Below are 22,587 nucleotides of genomic sequence, written 5' to 3' on the forward strand. Positions count from 1 at the left end.
AGGGGGGCAGGCAGAGTGGAGCTGGTTGAGGTTGTAACGTGGTTGGAGCTCAGGATTTCCCCCAGGAAAATGTCGGATGGTGGCTATAATTTACTGCAAAATCTTTTCCGACAAGAATTATCAGCAGATTTATTGATACTATAAAATAGCTGCAGCCCTAACTTGTCTTCAAAGTTCAGGGATTGGGGTCGACCCTGATGAAAGCCGCAAGCTGAGTCGCATTGGTTTCACATTAACGTGACAAGTGTTAGTAGAGGCAGTAAAACCACAACAGAGGAGGTTGATGTGTTGTCCACAGACATACAATTGATTTTAGAAAGATCAAACAATTGCTGGAAATTGTGGCCTGATCGCAGTTGTCCTGTTTAACCAGGTCATGCTTCCACATAAAAACCTCACAGGAGCTGACTGCGTGTCGACCAGCTTTTTTTTGCTCCCCTCATGCTTTTTGTTTGTTCCTCTCACGTCCTCACAGAATCACTCACTTGCTGTCGCGTCATCATTAGATTACTCATTTATAATTCTCAGGATCGGTTCAGTATTTTCTCTTGAGATAATGTGGGTGCAATTGAACCGTGATTGACCTCAAAATGGTAATTAATTAGGTTTATTAATCAAAAGTGCCGGCGCCCGGGGGTTGGACTCGTTTGAATCTTATTCCAGAGTTTAAGATCGTGGCCTTAGTTAAACTTCAGCCCAGTTCGCCACAGGACCAGTTTTGTCACAGTATCACTGATTCTCTCTCTCTCTCCCCTCTGCAGTACCTGGGACATGTGGAGGTGGAGGAGTCCAGGGGGATGCACATATGCGAGGATGCAGTGAAGCGGCTGAAGACGGTAGGTTTCACCGTACTTCCAGGAACGAGGCTTTCTAAATTCCCTCCTTCCTGTTCTCCCCGTTCTCTCTTTTATCCTTTCCCTCCGTTCATTTCCTTCTCTCCGAAACCACAATCCTACAGACTCTTTCCCCTAACATCTGTTTCATGGCAGCCCTCTTCCTTCTGTCCTTTCTTCTTCCTCAGTGGTTCGTCACTGTTTATTCCCGCCCAGGTTCCTTTGTATGTAGAGGCCCAGGGTGTGGCCGATTCTTACCATTTGTCAAGTGAGGGGGTCTCCACCCAGCATGACCTTCAGACAACCTCCAGGGGTGTCCGAGGTCTGCTCTGAAACGTCTCTACCTCTACATGCATACACACACACTCTCTCTCAGCCCGACCTGATAGGCCCGCCGGCATGTACTTCCTGCTGCAGCCAGATTCCAGTGGAGTTGCACAAAAAAGGAGCAAATTCCAGTTTGGGGAGCAGGGGGGGGGGGGGGGGGGGGGGGTGGTGACTGCGGAGCAATTGCTTTTCCATGCTGTCAGTTGTTTGCCATGGCCCCGCCCCGGTTATAAAGTCCTGTGTGTAGATAAGGCTGACGTTACTGTACGTCGATCAGAGCCCGTTCTGGAAGGATCAGCGTGTCACATCACAGAATTACAAAACTAGTGATTCGCTTTCAGTTTTCATTTTAATATTTCTCGCAGTCCAAATGAGGATTTCCCTCCCTGTTTCTCCTGTTATCAATAACCATACACTCGTCTGGCTTCATTAAACTGTGTTGCATGTTCCACTCAATGAGCTGTTGAAGTGTCCTCAAGCTGCCGAGAGTCGTTCTTTAGTTTGATTACGCTGAAGTGAACGTGCTCGAGACTAATTTCATATTTTATGGGAACAATTTAATGGAGAGTAAAGCATTTTTTTAATACCAGTTAAAATAGAACAACGCAATAAAACAGAAGGTTCATACACACAGATTAGAGAGCATGAACAACATGCAGACGCTTGCCGAAACCTGTTGTAGCATGTGTGCGTGGGAATTTTCACACACACACACAGAAATTCACAACCTCACACAGTGATGCAACGCACATTCGTAGCACACAGAAGCAAAACACACACACACACGCACACAACTGGGTTATGGCTCACAGGCAAATCTTTTGTTCACACAGAAGACCCCGAGAGACAGCAGACAAACGTACACACACACATACATGCTCTTACGGTTAATACACACATACATAAAAGCATAATAAATAAATACACACACACACACACACACACAGTACACACACTGGTGCTTGATTAGGTCACATGGTGTACACAGAGCCCGAGGCTGGCAGATCTTATTGAGTTACAGTCGTTTTAACAAGGTGAACAAAATGGAGCCAACTCAAAAGGAAGAGGGCAGGAGCTTCTTGACTGTCTGACCCCCCTCTCAACCATAATGACATTTCCTCCTCTTGACATTTTTTGCTCCTCGCTTCCTCGTCACCTTGTTTGTAAGCGAGAGCACAGGCACGATTGTATTGATCTGCTTTTTATTAGCGGGGTGCGGGAAATTAACGCTTTCATCCTTTTGTCAGCTGCTCTACAAAGCGTTGTCGAGGGGCTCGTCTTAGGGGACGTCTTAGGGGCTCGTCTTACAGGAAATGCCAGAAAACAAGCACCGTTTGGTTTGCAAACTGCACACTCTCAGGTGGCATCCATCCATTCATTCCAGTGAAAGGGACTTTGTCTGCGGCCTTGTCCCACACACTTAATACCCTGATGCCATCGCACCAGGGGGAGGGGAAAAAATAAGCTTTTCTAGGCTTTGGGAAAGTTCTACAAATTTTATTTTTTTTACAAACTTTCCATTATTTAAAAATTCATAATTCAGTAATATTAATATTCACTAGCATTCTGCATTGGAGCTGAGAGCAGTGGAGCAACAGAGGAGTTGTTCTGCTGCATTGCGTCGCTCTACACTTTCATTTCCATTTCTCTTTCCTTCATGAGAAAGTTTTGTAGTTTAGTTCATGCTGCACTTGTGTTGCTCTGAGGCCTGCTTCCAAAAGAATCATGCAATGATTTGGATTTAACAAAATGAGGTGTGAGTCGGGGGCTCTTAATGATGATTTGTATCACTGGCATTCACGTGTTTATTGGAAAAATGGGAGAGGGAACATGGCAGAACTTACTAGTATAAAATACGTCTTCCCCCTGATGCCAGTTATCCGTGTCACTCGCAGCAGCCTCGCTGTTCTCTTCTCTAACACATCATGCACAATTAGCAAGCTCCTGAGAGATCCCAGCTCACCCTCCCTGACTCTCTAATTAGCTAATCGTTGTAAGCTAACTGTTGCCAGGCAACAAATACAGTCCCTATCAGTGTTAACCAGTGTAAACTAATAATTACATTTGTCAGGAAACAGGCCCTCCTCACCTGTAGGAACCTAATGTCTCATGCGAAGAAAGAAAATGATGCGGTTTGCCTGAAAATCAGCTAACTTACATCAGCAGACGGCAGCAACACGATGTGGCAGATTCAGGCCTCGTGGTCTCGGGGCAGACAAGAGAGATGAAGAAGTGTGCGTGTGTGCGTGTGTGTGCGTGCGTGCGTGTGTGCGTGTGTGCGTGTGTGTGCGTGTGTGTGCGTGTGTGTGCGCGTGTGTGCGTGTGTGTGTGCGTGTGTGCGTGTGCGTGTGTGTGTGCGTGTGTGTGTGTGTGTGTGTGTGTGTGTGTGTGTGTGTGTGTGTGTGTGTGTGTGTGTGTGTGTGTGTGTGTGTGTGTGTGTGTGTGTGTGTGTGTGTGTGTGTGTGTGTGTGTGTGTGTGTGTGTGTGTGAGACAGCTTCAGCTCTGAGCCAACTCCATTGTTTTTCCCAGCAGCCTTTGAGAAAGTAATGAGAGTTCTCTCGCAGCCGACCTGTGACTCAGAGGGGAGGATGGAGGCGGGTGGAGGAGGAGGGAGGAGGCTGCATTGCGGCACCGTCAACCTTTCAAGCTGCCCCCCAATCTTTTTTGGGGGGGGGGGTTGTCATCATGATGTCACTTCCTGCTATTGCAGTTGGCCAGTGGCCCAGTGGTTGGAGGTGTATTCTGTGTTCTAGCAGCGGTGGAATGTTTTTAGCTGTTGCTCTGGAGCTCACAGTGACCGGTTTCCTCTGGGCAAGGCTCCCCGCCAAGATGCTGAGATGCTGAAAGAATTTCAATTGTATTTCTACATCAACACCCAGTAGGTTACATCACCGACACATGTACCCGAGTCCATCAGACTGTGTGTAACCCGGCGGTTTTATAGGATGCTTTCATTCAGACATGCACTGAAATCCGGCCCTGATGTTTTCCAGAGGGTCTGTATGTGAGAACCTAGAGTTGCTCCAGAAATGTTTCGGTACTTGCCGGCCCCCTTTCTGGGTGAGTCCATGTGATGAAAATCGACAGAAAGTTCCCAGCCAGTAGGTGTAGTATGACGACTGTAAACAAACTACCCATACGCCACAGAATGTTCCGGACAATCTCCTGCTACGTTCGTCATATGTGAATGGGCAAACTCTGGAAATTTGTCTGGACATTTTCTGGACCTCATGCCTGAAAACGGCTTCAGTCGGCCAATCAAGCACAGAAAAGAGGACGTTTTCCGGAAAAATGTTGAAAACCGCTCTAGTGTCACGCGGCATGTCAAAGTTGTACCGGATACCATTCCGCCCTCGCTAGAGGTATTTCCTGAGTAAATACCAAATGTGGGAAACTACAAAACAAAATCTTCCCTCTTCCCTGCGCATGTCCTGAACTCACAAAGAAAATAAACATTTGATTTTGAGCTCTGGGAATGTAAAAAATCATCTTCTTGGTTGGTGGTTGGAGATAATGCGACAAGCTGTCAGTGTCGGGTGAAGTAACAGGATGACGTGCGCTCTCTGTCGGAGTGGAGATATCTCTATCTGATGTCGTTAGGTGTGACTCGTTGCACAGAGTCGGCCTGTCACAGACGTTACAAAAGATGTGTGGTTTTATTGTTGCACATCCTGCTGCTGGTGGTTAGTGTTGATTCTGAGGGCAAACTTAGTGTCAGCTGTATCGCTAAAATGGTTTTGACTGTGTCTTTTTAAAATGAGTACGCACAGCTACACTTTTTAAAATCAATGTTGGTGATACACTTTTTGTTGTTGTCTTTTTAAGCAGGTTTTAATTGCAGAGAAACGCATCCAAACACTCCTCCCCCTCACACTAACTACCCTCCCACTCTACTTATAATAGCCCCATAGATATTTCAACACCCCTAACCACCTAGCTTACTAATACTGGCTGTGCAAGAGCTGCCATCATCTGCATGTTTGTATGGTTTCCAGAAACACACACACAAACAAACACTAGCACACAGGTTGTGCTTCGCTCACTCCAAATGAATCCACTGCTGGTTAACACGTTAAATCATGCATTAACATGGCGCCCTGAGAGACGTCTCCACCGCGCGGCTGTGTAACAGGAGCGGAGTGGCACTCCCTCTCACAGCTTTATGGGGAGGAGAGGAACAATCAAGGGAGCGAGGGAGGATTAGGACCAGGCTGGGCTCGGTCTGGTCGCGGTGTCTTTATGTGGGTTTGTGGCGACCTAAACTTGACCCCTGACTCTGGCTGACCCGGTGAACAGTCCCCGGGCTGGACTCAGAGGGCAAACTCCCCGTCTGTGGGAATCTTGTTGCCGTCTGCTGAACACCCATGGGGAGGACCACGTCTCGGTCTAGAGGAGAAAGAAAAGAATGGGATCGGGGGATTAGGGCTGCAATCTTTATCTTCTCAGTCCAGGCAGCCTGGTGCTGCTATGGAGTTGCAGACTTGTTGCTGTTGATTTCAAGTCACAGCAGAACTTGGTGGGGTGTCATTTCCTGGCTGCTGTCATGGTGGGCCGATGTGGTTTACTGTCTTCCAGTGTGGTAGTACTAACGGTGATCATCATCATCATCATACAATAACAACCACAGTATCATCACCCCATTAAAACATCTATCTGAGTGTGGAATCACGTGGAGCTTCCTGATCCCACTGACTCCAACTCCCTCACTTGCATAAACTGTAAATAAAGATGGACGACGCCGTCTCCACTTCCTCCCTTTGTAGAAAAAGTGCGCTGTCAGACTCAGCTGTCAATCATGACGATTCACCCCATTTTTATCGAATCAAATATTCTAGAACTCAGTGGATCGTATACCAACAGTCGCATTATCAGACCACCTTTAGCTCTGCTAGACCTGGATTTGTATTTGGATCTGCACCAAATTGCACATACATATAGATATCAGTCCCCTAATATACCAGTTGTTTTTTTCTTCATCAAGATCCATGAATTATTCCCTGGGAAATTGGTTACATTTAAAAAAAAAAAAATGCAAGCACAATGTTAAAGAAAGAGATTTGAAAAAAAAATCCTGGTTTTGCTCTTTTGCCCGGAACTGTGACATAACTTAACGGGGTCTTTCTTGGCCCATGTTACATCCTTTCACCAATTTTTGTGAAAATCCATTTGATAAAAAAAAATCCTGTTAATAAACAAACAAATTGACGAGTGAAAACATTGACGGAGGTAGTTGAAACCAAGCTTACCCAAAAAACAAACCCTTGAACGTAAATCAGCGTGACAAGAACTACCAAAAATGTCAGAAACATAGAATATTTATTATTTTTTAGTTTGGCTCATGTCCCATCCGCTAACATAGAGGAGGCGGGGTTTATGACCTTTATTGCAGACAGCCACCAGGGGGCCAATCAAAACTTTTGGGAGCCGTCGTGTCATCCATCTTCTTATACAGTCTATGCAAACTCACTCACTCACTCACTCACTCACTCACTCACTCACCCGCTCTCTCATAACCCAGTTTCACCTTCACCAGTTTCAGAAACCCCGTCAAATCGAATCCCCTCCCTTTAGGCTCCAGACAAAAGTTTAGCCTTCCCAGGTAACATTTTCATGCCTTGTTCCTCCCTCCGTCTCCTCCATCCCTGTCACCCAACACCTCCAGGACAGGAAATTCTTCAAAGGATTCTTTGCAAAAGTAAGTTATTGCTGTGTGTGTGTGTGTGTGTGTGTGTGTGTGTGTGTGTGTGTGTGTGTGTGTGTGTGTGTGTGTGTGTGTGTGTGTGTGTGTGTGTGTGTGTGTGTGTGTGTGTGTGTGTGTGTGTGTGTGTGTGTGTGTGTGTGTGTGTGGGTTTTGTTTTCGTGTTAACAGGTGTGTCTTCTCTCCCTTCAGCCTTTCTTCCACTAAACCAGGAATGGAACAATGAACAGCCTGTGTGAATGAAATTTTTTTTTTTGTACACACACACACACACACACACACTAACACACTCTTTTGTTGTTTTTGTAACTCTTGTCGTGTCGGGCCACCACTGTCGACTGCATCAGTGCACCAGATCTCAAACCCATCCTTTTGTCTCTTTTGATTACATTTTGGGTGCGAAATGTGAATGACGCAGCTCTCAGAAAAAACAACAACTCCTGATCAGTGTCTTTCTCTTTTGTCTCTTACCTGGTGCTTTTCCTTCATTTGCAGGTGTGTTGTTTGTGTGCGCGTGTGCGTGTGTGTTGAATTTGTACCAAAGATTGGTACAAAGGGAGCTAATCTTTGGGGGATATGGAAAGACTGGAGAAGTGTCTGACTCGTTCCCGTTTCCTTTTTTTTGTGTGTTTGCAGGCCGGGAAGAAGGCGGTGCGGGCCGTGTTATGGGTGTCGGCAGATGGTCTCCGCGTTGTAGACGACAAAACAAAGGTAATAAGTCCCCTCGGTCCTCCGTGGCAGGCTCGATCAGAAAGAAAGGCGCTGCCAGAGGAAGTGCATGTGGTCTTTAGCAGCATTAAAAAGCTGGGCGCTGCCGAGCAGCGGCAGGTAATGATGGTTGTGAAGCTGCTGTACGTCTGGTCTAGTGACCTCCTGAAGGCCCTTTTGGAAATGTGTGCGCGTTGCACCTGAAGGAGAAGGTTTGAGCTGAGCAAAACAGTATGACATTCAAGCTCACAGCGATCCCTGCTGGAAAGCAGCTGTACTGCATCCAACCTTGTACTGTAAAAATGTTCAGAGCACCTGAGTGTTTGAACATTTCATTACAACTGTAGGTTATGAAAAGGAAGAATTCAAAACAACAATGAAAAGATAAAGTGACCATTGTGTTTTCTAGATTTACAAACTGTAGCTGTTAAAGTTTTATTAACTGGGTTTCTGTTTACATATTTCTCTCCTTTGTTGTTTTGTTTTTTTTGATTTTATGGTCAAGGCTATGTTATTGAGCTAGTGTTATTTAAAAAAAAAAGATAAGATATGCCTTTATTTGTTTTACTAGCAAAATAGAAGCATGGGGGGGTGGTAATAAATAAGTTAACAAAAATCTGTTGTGAATATGAAAGAAATGAGATTCAACAAGAGAATGGCTACCAAGCTCTGCCAAACCAGGAAACATATGTAAAATTAGATTACTTATATACATATGTGAAATTTTATATTTGAAACATAGTGATTATCAATCATCAGATTGTTTTCCCCATTTGATCTGTAGTTTGTGAAAAGATAATGTTAAAAAGTCCAGGAACATCTGTTCTATTATTTATTTGTATTTATCTATGATCTATTAAAATCAATGGATAAGTCCAGTCTTTTTGGACGTGAGGGTCAGTGGGTTGTGGTGATGTTCAGGTGCAGACTGATGCCTCTGAAGCTGATAGTAGTTCAGTATTATTCGAGGACCCTTGTAGCCAAACCTCCTCACTGAAGTGCTCTTCACTGTGCAGTCCATCATCCCACATTGTAAACTAACTCCAGTGAGAGTCACTTAAACCTTACAGTAGTTTTTAAAACTGATGATAAGGAGGTAATAATAACTCATCCTTTTCCCCCCCAGGACCTGATTCTAGACCAGACAATAGAGAAGGTGTCGTTCTGTGCTCCGGACCGGAACTTTGAGAGGGCGTTCTCTTACATCTGCAGGGATGGCACCACGCGACGCTGGATCTGCCATTGTTTCATGGCCATCAAAGACTCGGTGAGAAATCCTTCTGGAGCCTCGTCACTAACACATATTATATGAAAAATGAGAGATGATAAAAACTATTTACTGTTGAACTTAACACTGCTCATGGTCTCATTTTGAAAACAAACAAAGTGGCTCAGTAAAGTTCATTTAAATCATGTCATCAATGTTTTCTGCAATTGCAATTGATTGATTGATATTGATCTAAATTAATATTGATTATAATGGCCCAATGTTGTAGTAACTGTCATTTCAATTTTCGGCCTCGGAAAACCCAATAATGTTAGAACTACCAATAATGTCAGAATTGCTAGGAATGTCATAGTTTTAAAACAATGTAATAACTACCAAAAATGTTATAATTTTCTGATAATGTAATAATTCCCCAATATTGTAAAAACAAGGATGTAATAAAACCTGATGACTTCCTAATAATTAAATAATTTCGTACATTATTGGCACTTTAAAAAAACAAACATTATTGGTTAAGACATTTTATGACATAATTTGGAAGTTATTACATTTTCAGGTTTTATTACATTGTAGACAGAGTTAAGTGGATTTTTTTTATTGGATATTACATTACCGGAACATTTTCTGTAGTAACTAAACAAAATGTTTTCACTGTCTCTTTTCAGGGAGAGCGTCTCAGTCACGCTGTGGGTTGTGCGTTCGCCGCCTGTCTGGAGCGGAAACAGAAGCGGGAGAAGGAGTGCGGGGTCACGGCGACCTTCGACGCCAACCGAACCACGTTCACCCGCGAGGGCTCATTTCGTGTAACCACGGCAACAGAGGCAGCGGAGCGGGAGGAAGTTATGAGGCAGTTGCAGGAGGCTAAAAAAGGTCCGTATTTGTTGTGTTATGTATTCCCTGATCTTGTAAAATGTTTGGCCAGTTCAAACAAGCTTTTTTTAAATATAACTCCCACTTCTGGCTACTGTTATTGCTACTGTACGTTTGTTTGGCCCATGTCATGTCGACTAGATATTGGAAGTCTGCCATTTTGATGATTAACGTTGCTCTTCCCTTACAGCAGAGACGGATGTGAAGGTCACCGGGAACTCGGCCACCGCCGTGACAAACTCCTTGGCCCACCAGACGGGCGGCAGTTCGCCGTCCCCCTCATCCTCCCCGCCCCTCTCCCTGGCCACGCTGGGACCCCAGGCGATACCCCGCCGGCATGCGCCGGCAGAGGCCCTCGCCCGGCAGGGCTCCTTCAGGGGCTTCCCAGCCCTCAGCCAGAAGACGTCTCCCTTCAAGCGGCAGATGTCACTGCGCATGAACGAGCTGCCCTCCACCATGCAGCGCAAGTCTGACTTCCCCATCAAAAACACAGGTGAGTGTCGGATCCTGAACAACTGCCTGTGTCACCAGCACCAGACGTTCTTTTCTTGAACACATTCCCAGAACAAACCTATTCTCTAGTTATGTCTTTAATCAAAGTGACATTTCCCCCTGTTTTGACTCTGGTTATCTTTTCTCTCCCTGGTTTCCTCCCGTAGTACCCGAGGTAGAAGGTGAAGGTGACAGCATCAGTTCGTTGTGTACTCAGATCACATCAGCCTTCAGCGGACCCCCAGAGGACCCGTTCTCCTCGGCACCGATGCCCAAGCCCACCTCGTCCCCACAGTCTCCTGTAGCACCAGGTAAAAACCTTTCTTCTTATAGGCTACAGTATCTAAAGTGTAGCGTGAGAGGCTGTGAGTCTGTCTGGTTAAAATAACTTTATTACTCGGCAGATTATCTCCAGATGAGTAACTTTTGGAGCCGTCAACAAAAATATGATATCTCTGCAAATATCAGGGCTAGAGAAATAATCTGAATCTAATAATTGTGATAAATGATTCCTTATCATGAAAAATAATGACGTCATGTGTGTGTAGTAATGCATTAACTTTTCCAACCCATAAGATTAAAGACACGTTCTACATCTTATTTTGATCAACCAATCCCTCATTATCATATGTCATGATGCCATCATTATGAAATGGCGTCATTAGAATATAAAGAAAAGTTAGCACAGCCTGTGTGGGTACACATTACTTCATTCAACATATGACACCTCATGTCATAAAAGCTGAATTAATGTTGAAAAAACAACATTTTAATGTCTTGATACAAGAGTAGAAACCTGATGAGCTTAGAATCCACTCAGAAATCGTGCATCTTGCCAAGCAAAACTTAATTTAGTAGAGAAACGAGGAAGCTCACGTTAACAGATCGGTTGTTCACCGCAAAAGTGAATCTTTGCCAACTTCTCTGGGCAAAAGTCCCATTGGTTTCCCCGCACTCTGGCTCAGTGTGTGGGTAATTTGTCTCCATAGAAAAATTAATATACTTGAATTATGTTTCTTGTTGTTTAGATTTCCCGTTAGAGTTTCCTCTGCCTGCTCCCATTTTTGTCATAATTAAGTTTCTACCATTTGTCATGTCACGTGTGTGATTAACCCTCGTTCAGACCGCTAATAACATAACACAGTAACATCGTGCCCGTCTAACAAAGGAACGACACCCGACACACACAAGCTTGCTCTGTACTAGCGTCTGGTCTTTTATCCGCTGTAGTGAACGGCACTGCTCCCGCCTTCTCTGTTGCTGCTGCTGCTGCTACCCCTAACCCCCCAGTTCTGCCCCCTGCTCTGCCTGCTCGAGAAACTAACCCCTGGGCCAAGACCCCAGCGGGGGCCCCGGCCTCAGCGCAGCCAGGTAAGCCGCTCCTCGGTACGCCCGCATAAAAAGCAACGTGAAACCAAAACTAACTGCATCAAATGTCACAAAGACGTTCACGTGTCACTTTTTATTTTATGATGATTTCCAAACTTGATCAGTAATATATTGTGTCTGTCATTCTCCCCCGTTTCCTTTTCTATGTGCCTGCTGACAACAGGAGGTGACTGGTCGTCTCCCACTCCGGTGATCATCGTCCCCCCCCCCTCGTCCTCCCCGGTCATGCCCTCTCACAGACGCACGCCGTCGGAAGCCGACCGGTGGTTGGACGAAGTCACCAAGTCTGTCCGAGCTCCGCAGTCTTCTCCGGTCATGTCGGCAGCGTCTCCTCCTACCCAGGCGTTCGCCGCCCCCGTGGCGATACCCGTGGCTTCCGCCCCCTCCGTCCCCTACATGTCCTCTCTGCCCCCCGTCGTGCCCATGTTGCCCCCCCGCCAGGTTCCCTTCCACGGTCAGCCTCCGGCGTCCTATCCAATGTCCAACGGGCTGCCGTTCCCTCAGCCCAGCGTGCCCGTGGTCGGCATCACTCCTTCACAGATGGTGGCCAACGTGTTCGGCTCGGCCACGCAGCCGCAGCCATTCCCCGTCCCCGCGTCGACAACACCGCAGCACGACGCCCAGTCGCTCAACAACGTCAGCCCTTTCATCAAACCCCCGCCGTCCGCCGTCATGAACCCTGTCCACCTCCAGTCATCCAATGGAGGTGTGACCTTCAACGGGGCGGAGAGCTGGGCCGCTCCATCCCACCTCGCTCCATCCTCACCAGCCGCCCAGCCGCCGCTGCCACAGCCACAGGAAGATGCCTTCGAGGCCCAGTGGGCAGCCCTGGAGGGCCGCTCGCGCCAGCGCACCACCCCCTCCCCGACGAATCCCTTCTCCACCGAGCTGCACAAGACCTTTGAGATTCAGCTCTGAAGATTGTGCGCGACGTGAGAAAGTAACGGACATGAAGGAGAGTGAGCACAGGGCAGGTGACTGACGACAGACGAGAGGGGGAACAGTCTCTCTCCCTCTCTTCTTCTCAGTTTCCAGTGGACAAAGCTCAGCGGGGCTGAAGAGAACTGTCGGGGACAACGGAGAGCACGAGCGAATCGACAGGGAGATGGAACTCTGCACAGCGCCGAGCGGCGAGTGAAGATAAGAAACTAGACAGGGGTTGCTGTTAACAAGCGCGCTTCTCCCCGGGCATTTCATTAGCATCGTCTGTGTTGTTTTGTTTGTGCTGCGGAGCGCAAGGTCGTCTATGCCCTGTGGAGGAATACGTGTGCCAAGCCACACCTAGCCCCATGTCGACCCCCCCCCCGCCCGCCACCCACCCACCTTCCTTTGCTTGGTCGAGCTCCTGGTGCCGCCCCCTGCTGAAAAAAGGACGAGACCCCCCCCCCCCCCCCCCCCCCCCCCCCCCCCTTACCTGGCAGAGGAACTGCAGCACTGAGAGAGAACTCAGCTTCCAGATGACAAGTTCTCCTGAATAACTTTCCAATCGGACGACTGGAGCGAGACAAATGCCAAAATCTTTATTTTTATGCATTAAGTATATTTTAAATAGCTTTGGAATCTTAACAAGAAGAGTTGTAAGTAATCTTGCCAAAGGCACAGGCTAGCTACAATGAGACAAGTTCTACGTTCGTGTATACAAGAAAGAAATGACCCTATATATTATACATAAATATATATATATATATATCTATAAAGAATCTATACTGTACACACACAGCTCACAGCAGTGCTAATTTTTAATGTGATGTAAAGAGATTTCGTGAAGGGACAGCTGCTTTACTGTTGTGTTTTTATTTTTTCCGAAGACAAATCTCTTTTTGCCGTCTACTGCATCCTGTGATCGGATGCGAAGCATCTCACTGTAACTACGGTATCATTGCAGCAACAATCAATGTGGACCTAGCAGCGGCGGCGGTGGTGTTGGTGGTGGTGGTGCCCGACCAGTTGCCTCTCTCTTACCTGTACTCGGTTTTTTTTTTATATATAGTTTAGTACACATCAGTACTTAACATTTTACTCCCCCTGTTCATTTTGTGTGATTACAATCTTTTTTTTCTCTTTCTTTTAACACAGTAGAATGTGTCTTCTTTTTGTAAGTAGTTGATTTCTTATTTTTATTTTATTTTGCACAAGCACTAAAGTAGATGACTTGACTTCACAGGTGACCTTGATCGACATGTTTTAGTCAGTTGTTGTGTTGCACGCTGACCTTGCCCTGTCCTCCGTCAGCCTGCCGTGGTTCTGACGCTCAGCAGAAAAAACCACAGCGAGATAAATCGATTTTTTCATCTCTCACGGGCTGATTTCTCTCTCTCTGTCCTTTTTGGTTTTCATTGTTGTTTTTAAATCAAAACATGTGAATATGATCTAATCTCTTAATCTATTTTTCCATTTTGTAATTATTTCATTACTTTTATTCCACTTCTTTGGAGAAATACTGAAGCTAAAAGATTGAATAAATTGGTGGTGGTAGAGGAAACAAAAGTTGGTCTGTCTTCCTGAAACAATACTTGTTGATTTGAATGTGTACAGTGTGAAATGGTTGTTTTTTTTGAACACTGACGAGGAAACAGGTGATATTCATCAGGGGCACAAGGTAGATCTGAAAAATAAAATATGAAGCATCTTTTTTTGTTTATTTATCAAAGAAAAAATTAACAACATTCACTGGTCTTCAGCTCAAATGAGACTAATACTTTTCTACTTTTTGTGTTTTCTGTGTATGTTTAAAAAGTATTTGAGGGTTTTGAGTTTGTTGTCCGTAACTTGTGGACACCTCACTTTGTGTTTATGTCACTGTCATAGACTTAACAAGAATTTTAAATATTTAGTTGGAGTCCTAGTACAAAGACCATACTGTACATAATACTCATTATTAAATCCAATGAATATCAGTGGGAAAGGCAACAGATATTTTATGTTATGAAACAATTTACTACTTTGCAAAATTAAAAAAAGAAGCATTAAACATGCAGGAAGTAATTATATGGCAATATTTCAGGGTCAATTTTGAAGTTCATAAAATCAAATCCAGTGTGATGTTGGGCCTCCCGTCCGCCAGGCGGCGCTGCTCGGAGAACCGCGTCCCGGCGCAGCGGCGTCATTATAAATACAGCCCGGAAGCCACGGGCCAGTCGAGCAAACAGAAACAAGTGTACATGTGTGAGTGAGTCGAACCGGCGTCGTGTCGGTCGGTAACGTACAGGTAAGATTGAAAAAAAAAAACACACACACGTAGCGAACTAAAGTACTCACCTGTCGTGGTGCGTTCACGTGTCCGCTTCGGTACCAAGGTCGCCGGCGGCTGCACGAGCCGCACAGTTAACGAGTTAGCCGGTCCACTGGGGGCTAACTGTGGCTAACGATGGTTCAAACTTCACCCTACGAGAACATCTCATCGGACTCATGACAGCGAATATCATCGGACAGATTCAGCTTTAAAACGAATTTCCACCAGAAGGACAAACTCGTTCGTTTCGACTGCAGAACCGGTCGATGCTAGCAGAAGTCGACCCGAATTGCTAGCTGCTTCGCTGCAGCTCAACTTTAACGGTTGAATGGCGAGTTTGTTTTCATGCATATGAACTCTTCACCTCGTCACACAACAGATCAGTGTTGTGCTGAACTAATGATTTATAATTATTAGAATAGGATAAATTCAGTTTGTCTCCCGAGGAGTAAGCGTCGGCGAGCTTGCTAGCTGGTTGCTAATTTGACCTTTGACCTATGTTGCATCAAAATTCTCAGTCAGTGCGGTTTACTGCACCTGCGTTCTGAATCACACACAGACTGCAGGTCTCAGGTCTGTGGAGCCTTCATACATGACCTGTTAATGTGGATATGATTTCTGATTCATGAGGATATCAATAATAATAACAATAACCGTGATGTTTATCACTCGGGATCAAATGTCATTGACCCTCAGTACTGTGTTTATATACGTGCAGATTATTTTGCGCGTGTAGTTTTTCTGATTTGAACAGATTTGTGCGCACACTCACAAATCTTAGTACGCCGGCAAATAAATAAATAAATATTGCCACAATAATACTCCCAATATTAAATTATTATTATTATAATTGTGCTGTTTGCTTAATTGACTTTAATATAAAACATCAGGGGGGTAAAATAGAAGTCAATATCCATCTGTGTGGCTCTGGGGGGGAACGGGGTAGACCTATGTTGAGACGGTCGATGGTTCGATCCCCGGCTCCTCCAGTCCGTGTGCTTAAGTGTCCTTGTCGGCAGAGTATGAACGATGTGCGATAGACACATTTTTACCAATTTTATTTCCATCTAGAGTTTCTCCGACTTGTCTTGTTTTGTCCAAAGCCCGAGGAGCTTTGTTGTCACTGCTGTTACAGTTCATGAAAGGAGAACAAGTGGTGTTTCTTATTTGTTCCAGGAGGATGAGGTGCCTGTCCAGGTCACAGAAACAGAGCTAGGTTCACATGGGATCTCACTGACACAGGAAAAGGTAAAGCACAACTTTTCAGCCTGTGTTAAAAAATCACTACCGTCGACATGTCCCATCGAGGGCTCGTGACTGCCGTCATAACGACGGTGCTCGGGGCGACCCTGGGCGGGCTGCTGATATGGCGAGTTTATCGAACCAAAAGGAAGAGGCCGCCTTCCGTCCAGAAGGTGGCCGATCCTGTGGAGGCTCTGCCTCCTGCGGAAAAGGAGCTCCCGCCACAAAACCACCGCGAGGAGGAGCTCGCGGCCGCAGAGTGTCGGACCACACAACCGCCCCCTCCCGTGCAGGCGCAGGTGCAGATCCCTTCTTCGGAACAGCTGCTCCGGGTGAAACCGGTGACGGTGAACTCCGAAGAGGAATGGGAGCGTCTGTGGCCGCTGATGCAAGAGGAGCTGTCGGTTGTCCCTGTGCTGGGTCTCGACTGTGAATGGGTAAAGACCAACGGCGTAAGAAATAACCTTTTGCAGGTTTTTTTTATAAACCAAAGAGGAAGAGTCCCATCTCACCTCGTTGCCGTTGTCCCCCTTCGCAGGTCTCGGTGAAGGGCCAGGCGTCCGCCGTCTCCCTGCTGCAGTTGGCCTCGTTTTCGGGTCTGTGCGTCCTGGTGAGGCTGCCGCCGTTTCGCAGTGGTGAGCAGACGTTCCCGCTCAGCTTCGTGGAGGTCCTGCGAGACCCCCACGTCCTGAAGGTGGGCGTCGGCTGCTACGAAGACGGCAAGCGCCTGACGCGCGACTACGGCCTGTCCCTGACGTGCACCGTCGACCTGCGATACCTCGCCTTGAGACAGAGGTACGGCGTGCTGGATGTTTGAAGCCCCAAAGTTGTTTATGTAAAATCAAAAAATAATTGATTGCAATTTTCCTCAATTTTCAGGCAAACTACAGTGAATAACGGCCTCAGTCTGAAGTCCCTGGCGGCGGATCTGTTGAATGTGTCTCTGGATAAATCTCTGGAGCTGCGCTGCAGCGACTGGGAGGCAGATCAGCTGACGCTGGAACAGGTAAGTGATCCTGAGTCAAGTAACAGTGATGAGAATTTAAAAATAAGAATTCAGAGAGAGGAAGTATCTTCCTTTTCCTCCTTCTCTGCTCTTCCTCTTAAATCTTTCTCGTCTGCTCGCTTCCAGATGAATTATGCCGCCAGAGACGCCCAAGTGTCTGTCGCCCTCTTCCTCCATCTCCTCGGCCTCCGCTCCGAAGCCGGACCCGCCCACTCCAGCGGGAGTTGCTACTCCGAGTTGGCCGCCCGCTGCCAGGGCCTGGTGGACGTGCCCTTCAGGGGCCGGGGAGACGGAGACGACCGGGCGGCCGCCGACGGCGGAGGCGGCGAGAGGAGGCGGAGGACGATGCGGAAACCGCCTGCTTACGAGAGCCCAGAGTCTGGAGATCAGCAAGTCCCAGACCCTCGAAAGAACAACAAGAGGAAACCGCTGGGCGTGGGATATTCGGCCAGGTACGGGGGGCCGAGGGGGAACACCAAACAGATTGTCCCTAACCGTTTTTTATTTACTTAAGTTTGACACTCCTCACTGCCTGTTACAGGAAGTCTCCTCTCTATGACAACTGCTTCCTGTACGCTCCCGACGGTCAGCCTCTGTGCACCTGCGACAAGAAGAAAGCCAAATGGTACCTGGATAAAGGAATAGGAGGTAAAGCACCATGTGGAAAAATGAAAACGACTTTGAGGCTGCTTTTCTGCCTGTATCTGTAGTAGATCCAGAATACGGCTTTTAAAAATGAGATGTGTTTCTGACCCAAGTGCTTCAGAGCGAGGAGCCGTTTGTGGTGAAGCTGCTGTTCGAGCCGTCGGGACGTCCCGACTCGCAGCAGGACTACTACCTCACGGCCAAGGAGAACCTGTGTGTGGTCTGCGGCAAAGAGGATTCCTACATCAGGTTTGTTCGTTGGTTGTTTTGAAGTCGAAGCTGCTCTTTTCTGGAATTCTGCTTTTGTTTTTATCAATTAATCAGATTTTTAGTTCATTAATTTATATCAGGGATGCACCGACACCGAAATTAGTTAAACACTTTGCTGATGGCCGGAAACGTTATTTTTTTATTTTTTTTTATTTTTAAACAGTTTTTCCTTGCGTCCTTTATTTTGCCACTTTTTTCACCATTGCCTAAATTAACATGCTTTATACTTTTCAGGGGATAAAATCAATTACAAAAGTCATATTTATATATACTTATTTCACACTGAACTTTTTTACATTCCAGCAGACATCACACCAACAAAGCAAAATATAACTTCAAATAAATAAATTTGAAAAAAAACATTGTTCAGTAAAAATTATATGTTCTTTTTTTTTTGGCGATAAATGATTTCGTGGCAGAACATTCGGTGCGTCCCTGATTTATCTTTCAGACCAGAACAGTGGAAATCAAGAACTCATAGATATTCAGTTTTTAATTGATATACATGATAAGAAATCAACAGTTAACAGAAAATGCTCACCTGAGAAGCTTGTTGAAAATTATTCTGGAAATTAACGGATTATGTAAAGTTTTTCTATGTTCTGTGTCGACTCATCATGTCTCAACGGCTTTAGAGGATATCGGCTGATTTCCCAACATTCCCGCTCCGAGTCATCATCTCGTTAAACTTGATAATTTTGCAGATGTGAATCATGCAACATTTTTCTCTCCGCTCGCACAGGAAGAACATCGTGCCGCACGAGTACAGGCGGCACTTCCCCACCGAGATGAAGGACCACAACTCCCACGACATCCTGCTGCTCTGCACCAGCTGCCACGCCGCCTCCAACGTGCACGACGGCTTCCTGAAGCAGCAGCTGGCCGACGAGTTCGCCGCCCCGCAGGGCTGCGAGGAGGGCGTCCGCCTGCTCGAGGACTCGGACCGGCGGCGGGTGCGCTCGGCCGCCCGCGCCCTGCTCACCGCCGGCGACGGGCTGCCGGAGCGGCGGCGCGAGGAGCTGCAGGCTCTGATCCGCGGCTTCCTCAACGCGAAAGAGGGGCAGGAGCTGACGAGCGAGGCGCTGCAGCACGCGGCTGGTTTGGAGACGAGGTGAGTTTGAGTGTGTACAGGTTCACACTCTAACAAAACTAAATTGACTCACCTCATCGTCTGTGACGGCTGTAATTTTTGTCCGTTCCTCTCTATGGATTCGATTTTAGTCATCATGAAATAATTTCTGCTGTTTCAGCAAAACGCATTTCACAAGCCTCCTGAAACTCCTGCAGATTAACCGGACTAAACCCTCTCTCTCTCTTTCCTCTCTCCTCGTCTGCAGGATATTCAACGAGGCGTACGTTCCTCACGGCCTGAAGCTGGTGCAGGCTCACGCCGAGCGCGGCCTGCGGGGCCTGATGGACCTGGAGCGCCGCTGGCGGCAGCACTTCCTCACCGCCATGCGCCCGCGCCACCTGCCCCCGCTATGGTCCGTCGACCACAACCACGGAAAGTTCCTGCGCAAGTACGGAGAGGACCTGCCCGTCAAGCTCAACTGACGGCTCCGCCTCCTCGGGACGGGTCCCCACGCCCCCTCCACGTCATCTGCTGGTCACGGTGCCGGATGGATTTCAAGCTTCCACAGCCACTTTATCAATTTTAAAGCCAAATAGCTTTTTTTTTTAAGTGAGTGGGTGGAGGCTCTGATCCACTGTTCGACGGGACCAGGATGTTAACAGAGTGTTCCCACTCACACACTCGCGACGAGTGTGTGAGTGAACACACTCGATCTGTGATGGGACGGTGGAGGACCAGTGACGCTGCTGCTCCTTGTGGACACTGACAGAACTGAAGCTGAGACTGAAAAACACTAAACTTTGCATATGAACACTTTTTTATATAATGGAGGAAAAAAAAAGAATTATGATTATTTATGAAAAGAATTAAGATATTGAAATTTCTGAACTGATTTTTTTTTTTTTTAGAGAAAGCTGCAGCCTGCTCTTACTGTCCCCTTAAATGTGATTACCCCCCTCCCCTCCCTCCTCCCCCCTGCAGGTGAGCAGCTCCATCAGTCTGAAGTGATTCGCTTTGTAGAGAGGTCGTTTTTTAAAATATGACCTGAAATTTTTTGGCGCTCCGCTGTCGTTCCAGTCTGTTGTCTGTTTTAAGTCGATAGATGAAGAATGAGTTTCCCAGATGGAACCTGAAATCAAATGTAATCTTTGATTCATTTTTTAAAAGATGAGTTTGGTGTCGAGGTTCCTGTGGGCCTGAACGCACCATCCGAGGTTGGTTTTCTTTCTTTTCTTGCAGGAGCTCATTTAGTTGGATCATTTAACTCTCGTGATTTTTCGAGTCCTGCCTCCGATTCTCCGTGGCTCGTGTTTTAACGAGCCTCTTAATCCCGCCCCCAAAAACCCGACCGGAGACTCGTCACGGGACACGAGCTTGTTTCAATTTACAGTTGTTTCATCACCACGACGTCATTTTTACAGAATCCAAAACTTAACAGTGAAGAAAGAAAGAAAAGAAAAAAAGTGCCAACGCTGATGATGCGATCATGATACGACCTTAAAAACCACCACGCCCTCTTTGCAAATGCAGATTTTCATCTTCTGAATGAAATGTCCATTATGAAAACAGCTGCTTTTGTCTTTATTCCGGTTTATCCTGGATTGAAGTTCCGAAGCCGTTTGTTGTTTTTCCTAAATTCTGAATGTTACGAAATAAAATAAAGAATCATGTTTGTATTAATCTGCTGTGACGCCTTCTTTACGTACAACCCCCTTTAAAAAAGAAGAATACAGGACCACATTCACCGTTTGTTTTTGTTTTTTATTTCTTACAAAATCACAGTTTAATAAATAGTCTGTAAAAATTAGTAGAAAAGGCGTTTTTTCGTAACATTTCAACATATATGAATCACTCTTGACATTCAGGTCAAAGGAGTCTTTAGTTGGACTTTATTTTTTTTTCAGGAATGACTTTTTACAATCTAGTTTTGCTGAATTAAGGCCTCTTGATTTTGGCATCAGAACAATCTCGTCAGTCGAATGTTTTGTATCTGAAGTTGAATTAAGTGTTGAATCGGGTGTGGAGAGTTATGAGCTCCCCTGGTTTCACAGTTCAGTCAGAAAAATAATTTAAAAAGAACAAATAAATAAATAAGAAAATGGCTCAACATGCAGATGTAAATCCCTTTACACTTCAAAAAAATAAATAAAATGCTGACAGAAGTGAGCGTCTTTGTACGGGTCAGTGTTGGACACTGCAGACACCAACATAACGATAAGAATGGCACATGAGGCTGCTTCACACCGAGGGGGATTCCATCAAAGTTGACTTTTCAAACAAGACATTTTTGGCAAAACTTTTGGAAGTGCTGCTTAGGGAAATAATAAAAACTTTGAGTAACTTTTTGCTGGAATTCCCCCCCCCCTCTCTTTTCCCTTAAGAAGTTTAGCGGTGACGAGGAGTGTTGTGAAAGACACTCTGACATCTTTACTGCATTACAGCGAAACCTCGCCAGGGTTGAAACACGCCAGAGGATTTCATACGTTTGTCAAATTTCGGGACAAATTGGCACAAGAAATATGCAAATTTTGCATTCCTGATGAGATAAAATATTACCCCCATGGTCTGTACAGCGAATATGAAGCTATAGCCAGTTAGCTTAGCATAACGACTAGAAACGAGGAAATGGCTAGCTCAGTAATATATATATATATATATTTATTTATTTATTTTTTCTTTTACATTGATTTACTAATTTGTAGTAAAACCAGAGCTTCAGACTTCTTGTCGCTGTTGTCAGACAACCATCCAAACCTTAATCTTGCAAAACAGTTTTTGGCCACTTGGTGGCAGCGATAATAAGAAATTCGTACTCGTGACGCTACAACAGGTCGGCTTTATGATCAGGCTCTAGAGGTGAAGGTAGGAAGAATTTCGTGACATTCAGTCCGAGCTTAGCAACTCTTCCCTCGCTGCGTACAACCCATAGACTGTATATAAAGATGGCCGACACCTCCACTTCCTTCCGTTGTGCAAGAATTAAGCTAAAATGTCCCGGGTACACGGGCGCCGCCATCGCCCCCGCAGCTATGATGCTGATTGAATTATGATGCGGTGTGTGCATTCAGATAGTAGCTAGCTAACTCACTCCTACTTTATTCAGGTAGTATGAGTTACAGCTAGCTAGCTAGCTAGCAATAGCGGCTGTGTCGATCTCAGCAAGGTAGCAGCTCCAGGCTTTCCAGGGCACTCGACCAATCGTGCGTCAGTCTCAGGTGTCAATCATGACGTTCCACCCCGTTTTTATAAAGCGTGAAATAATTCATTAAAAAACAAATTTACTGGAAAATTAACACCAGTGTGAGATCTATATAAAATGAAATCTGGACTAAATAATTATTCGCCGCGTACGTTGTAGTTTGGTCCATGTCCGAGCTGCTAACATGGAGGAGGCGGGGTTTATGACCTATACTGCAGCCGGCCACTAGGGGGCGATCAAAATGATTTGGCTTCATTATTAAGAAGTGGTCATGTCGTCCATCTTTACATGCAGTCTGTCGTACGATCCTCATGCTAAGCTAAGCTAATTGCAGCTTTACGCTTGATTCGACGTACAGACGTGAGTGATATCAAT

General features: G+C 46.0%; 2 protein-coding genes across 11 annotated transcripts in view; both read left to right on the forward strand.

Annotated features, from left to right (window-relative positions):
• numb (NUMB endocytic adaptor protein) overlaps positions 1 to 14,033 on the forward strand; it is a 39,000-nt gene extending 24,967 nt beyond the window's left edge. For 3 of the 9 annotated variants that reach the window (XM_035609785.2, XM_035609786.2, XM_035609787.2), the window contains exons 3-11: positions 762 to 836; positions 6,824 to 6,856; positions 7,496 to 7,570; positions 8,694 to 8,834; positions 9,461 to 9,665; positions 9,856 to 10,158; positions 10,325 to 10,468; positions 11,388 to 11,528; positions 11,710 to 14,033. In XM_035609785.2, coding sequence (XP_035465678.1) covers positions 762 to 836; positions 6,824 to 6,856; positions 7,496 to 7,570; positions 8,694 to 8,834; positions 9,461 to 9,665; positions 9,856 to 10,158; positions 10,325 to 10,468; positions 11,388 to 11,528; positions 11,710 to 12,464 — 1,872 coding nt within the window. In that variant the 3' untranslated portion in view covers positions 12,465 to 14,033. The remainder of the gene's footprint in view (positions 1 to 761; positions 837 to 6,823; positions 6,857 to 7,495; positions 7,571 to 8,693; positions 8,835 to 9,460; positions 9,666 to 9,855; positions 10,159 to 10,324; positions 10,469 to 11,387; positions 11,529 to 11,709) is intronic. The other 6 variants (XM_035609788.2, XM_035609790.2, XM_035609791.2 and 3 more) reach the window with 6 other exon arrangements.
• A 537-nt stretch (positions 14,034 to 14,570) lies between these two features.
• exd2 (exonuclease 3'-5' domain containing 2) lies at positions 14,571 to 20,693 on the forward strand. Of its 2 annotated transcripts, none has more exons than XM_035609795.2 (9): positions 14,571 to 14,754; positions 15,955 to 16,472; positions 16,559 to 16,815; positions 16,900 to 17,026; positions 17,153 to 17,478; positions 17,568 to 17,674; positions 17,785 to 17,920; positions 18,684 to 19,052; positions 19,279 to 20,693. In XM_035609795.2, the coding sequence occupies exons 2-9, from the start codon at positions 16,074 to 16,076 to the stop codon at positions 19,493 to 19,495; spliced, it is 1,938 nt and encodes a 645-aa protein (XP_035465688.2). In that variant the 5' UTR covers positions 14,571 to 14,754; positions 15,955 to 16,073; the 3' UTR covers positions 19,496 to 20,693. The 2 variants fall into 2 exon arrangements, with proteins under 2 accessions (XP_035465688.2, XP_035465689.2); XM_035609796.2 differs by having other exon boundaries at positions 14,572 to 14,754; positions 15,955 to 16,457.
• Positions 20,694 to 22,587: the final 1,894 nt, after the last annotated feature.

The sequence above is a fragment of the Scophthalmus maximus genome, chromosome 15 (assembly GCF_022379125.1).
Source record: "Scophthalmus maximus strain ysfricsl-2021 chromosome 15, ASM2237912v1, whole genome shotgun sequence".
NCBI classification, from domain to species: Eukaryota; Metazoa; Chordata; class Actinopteri; order Pleuronectiformes; family Scophthalmidae; genus Scophthalmus; species Scophthalmus maximus.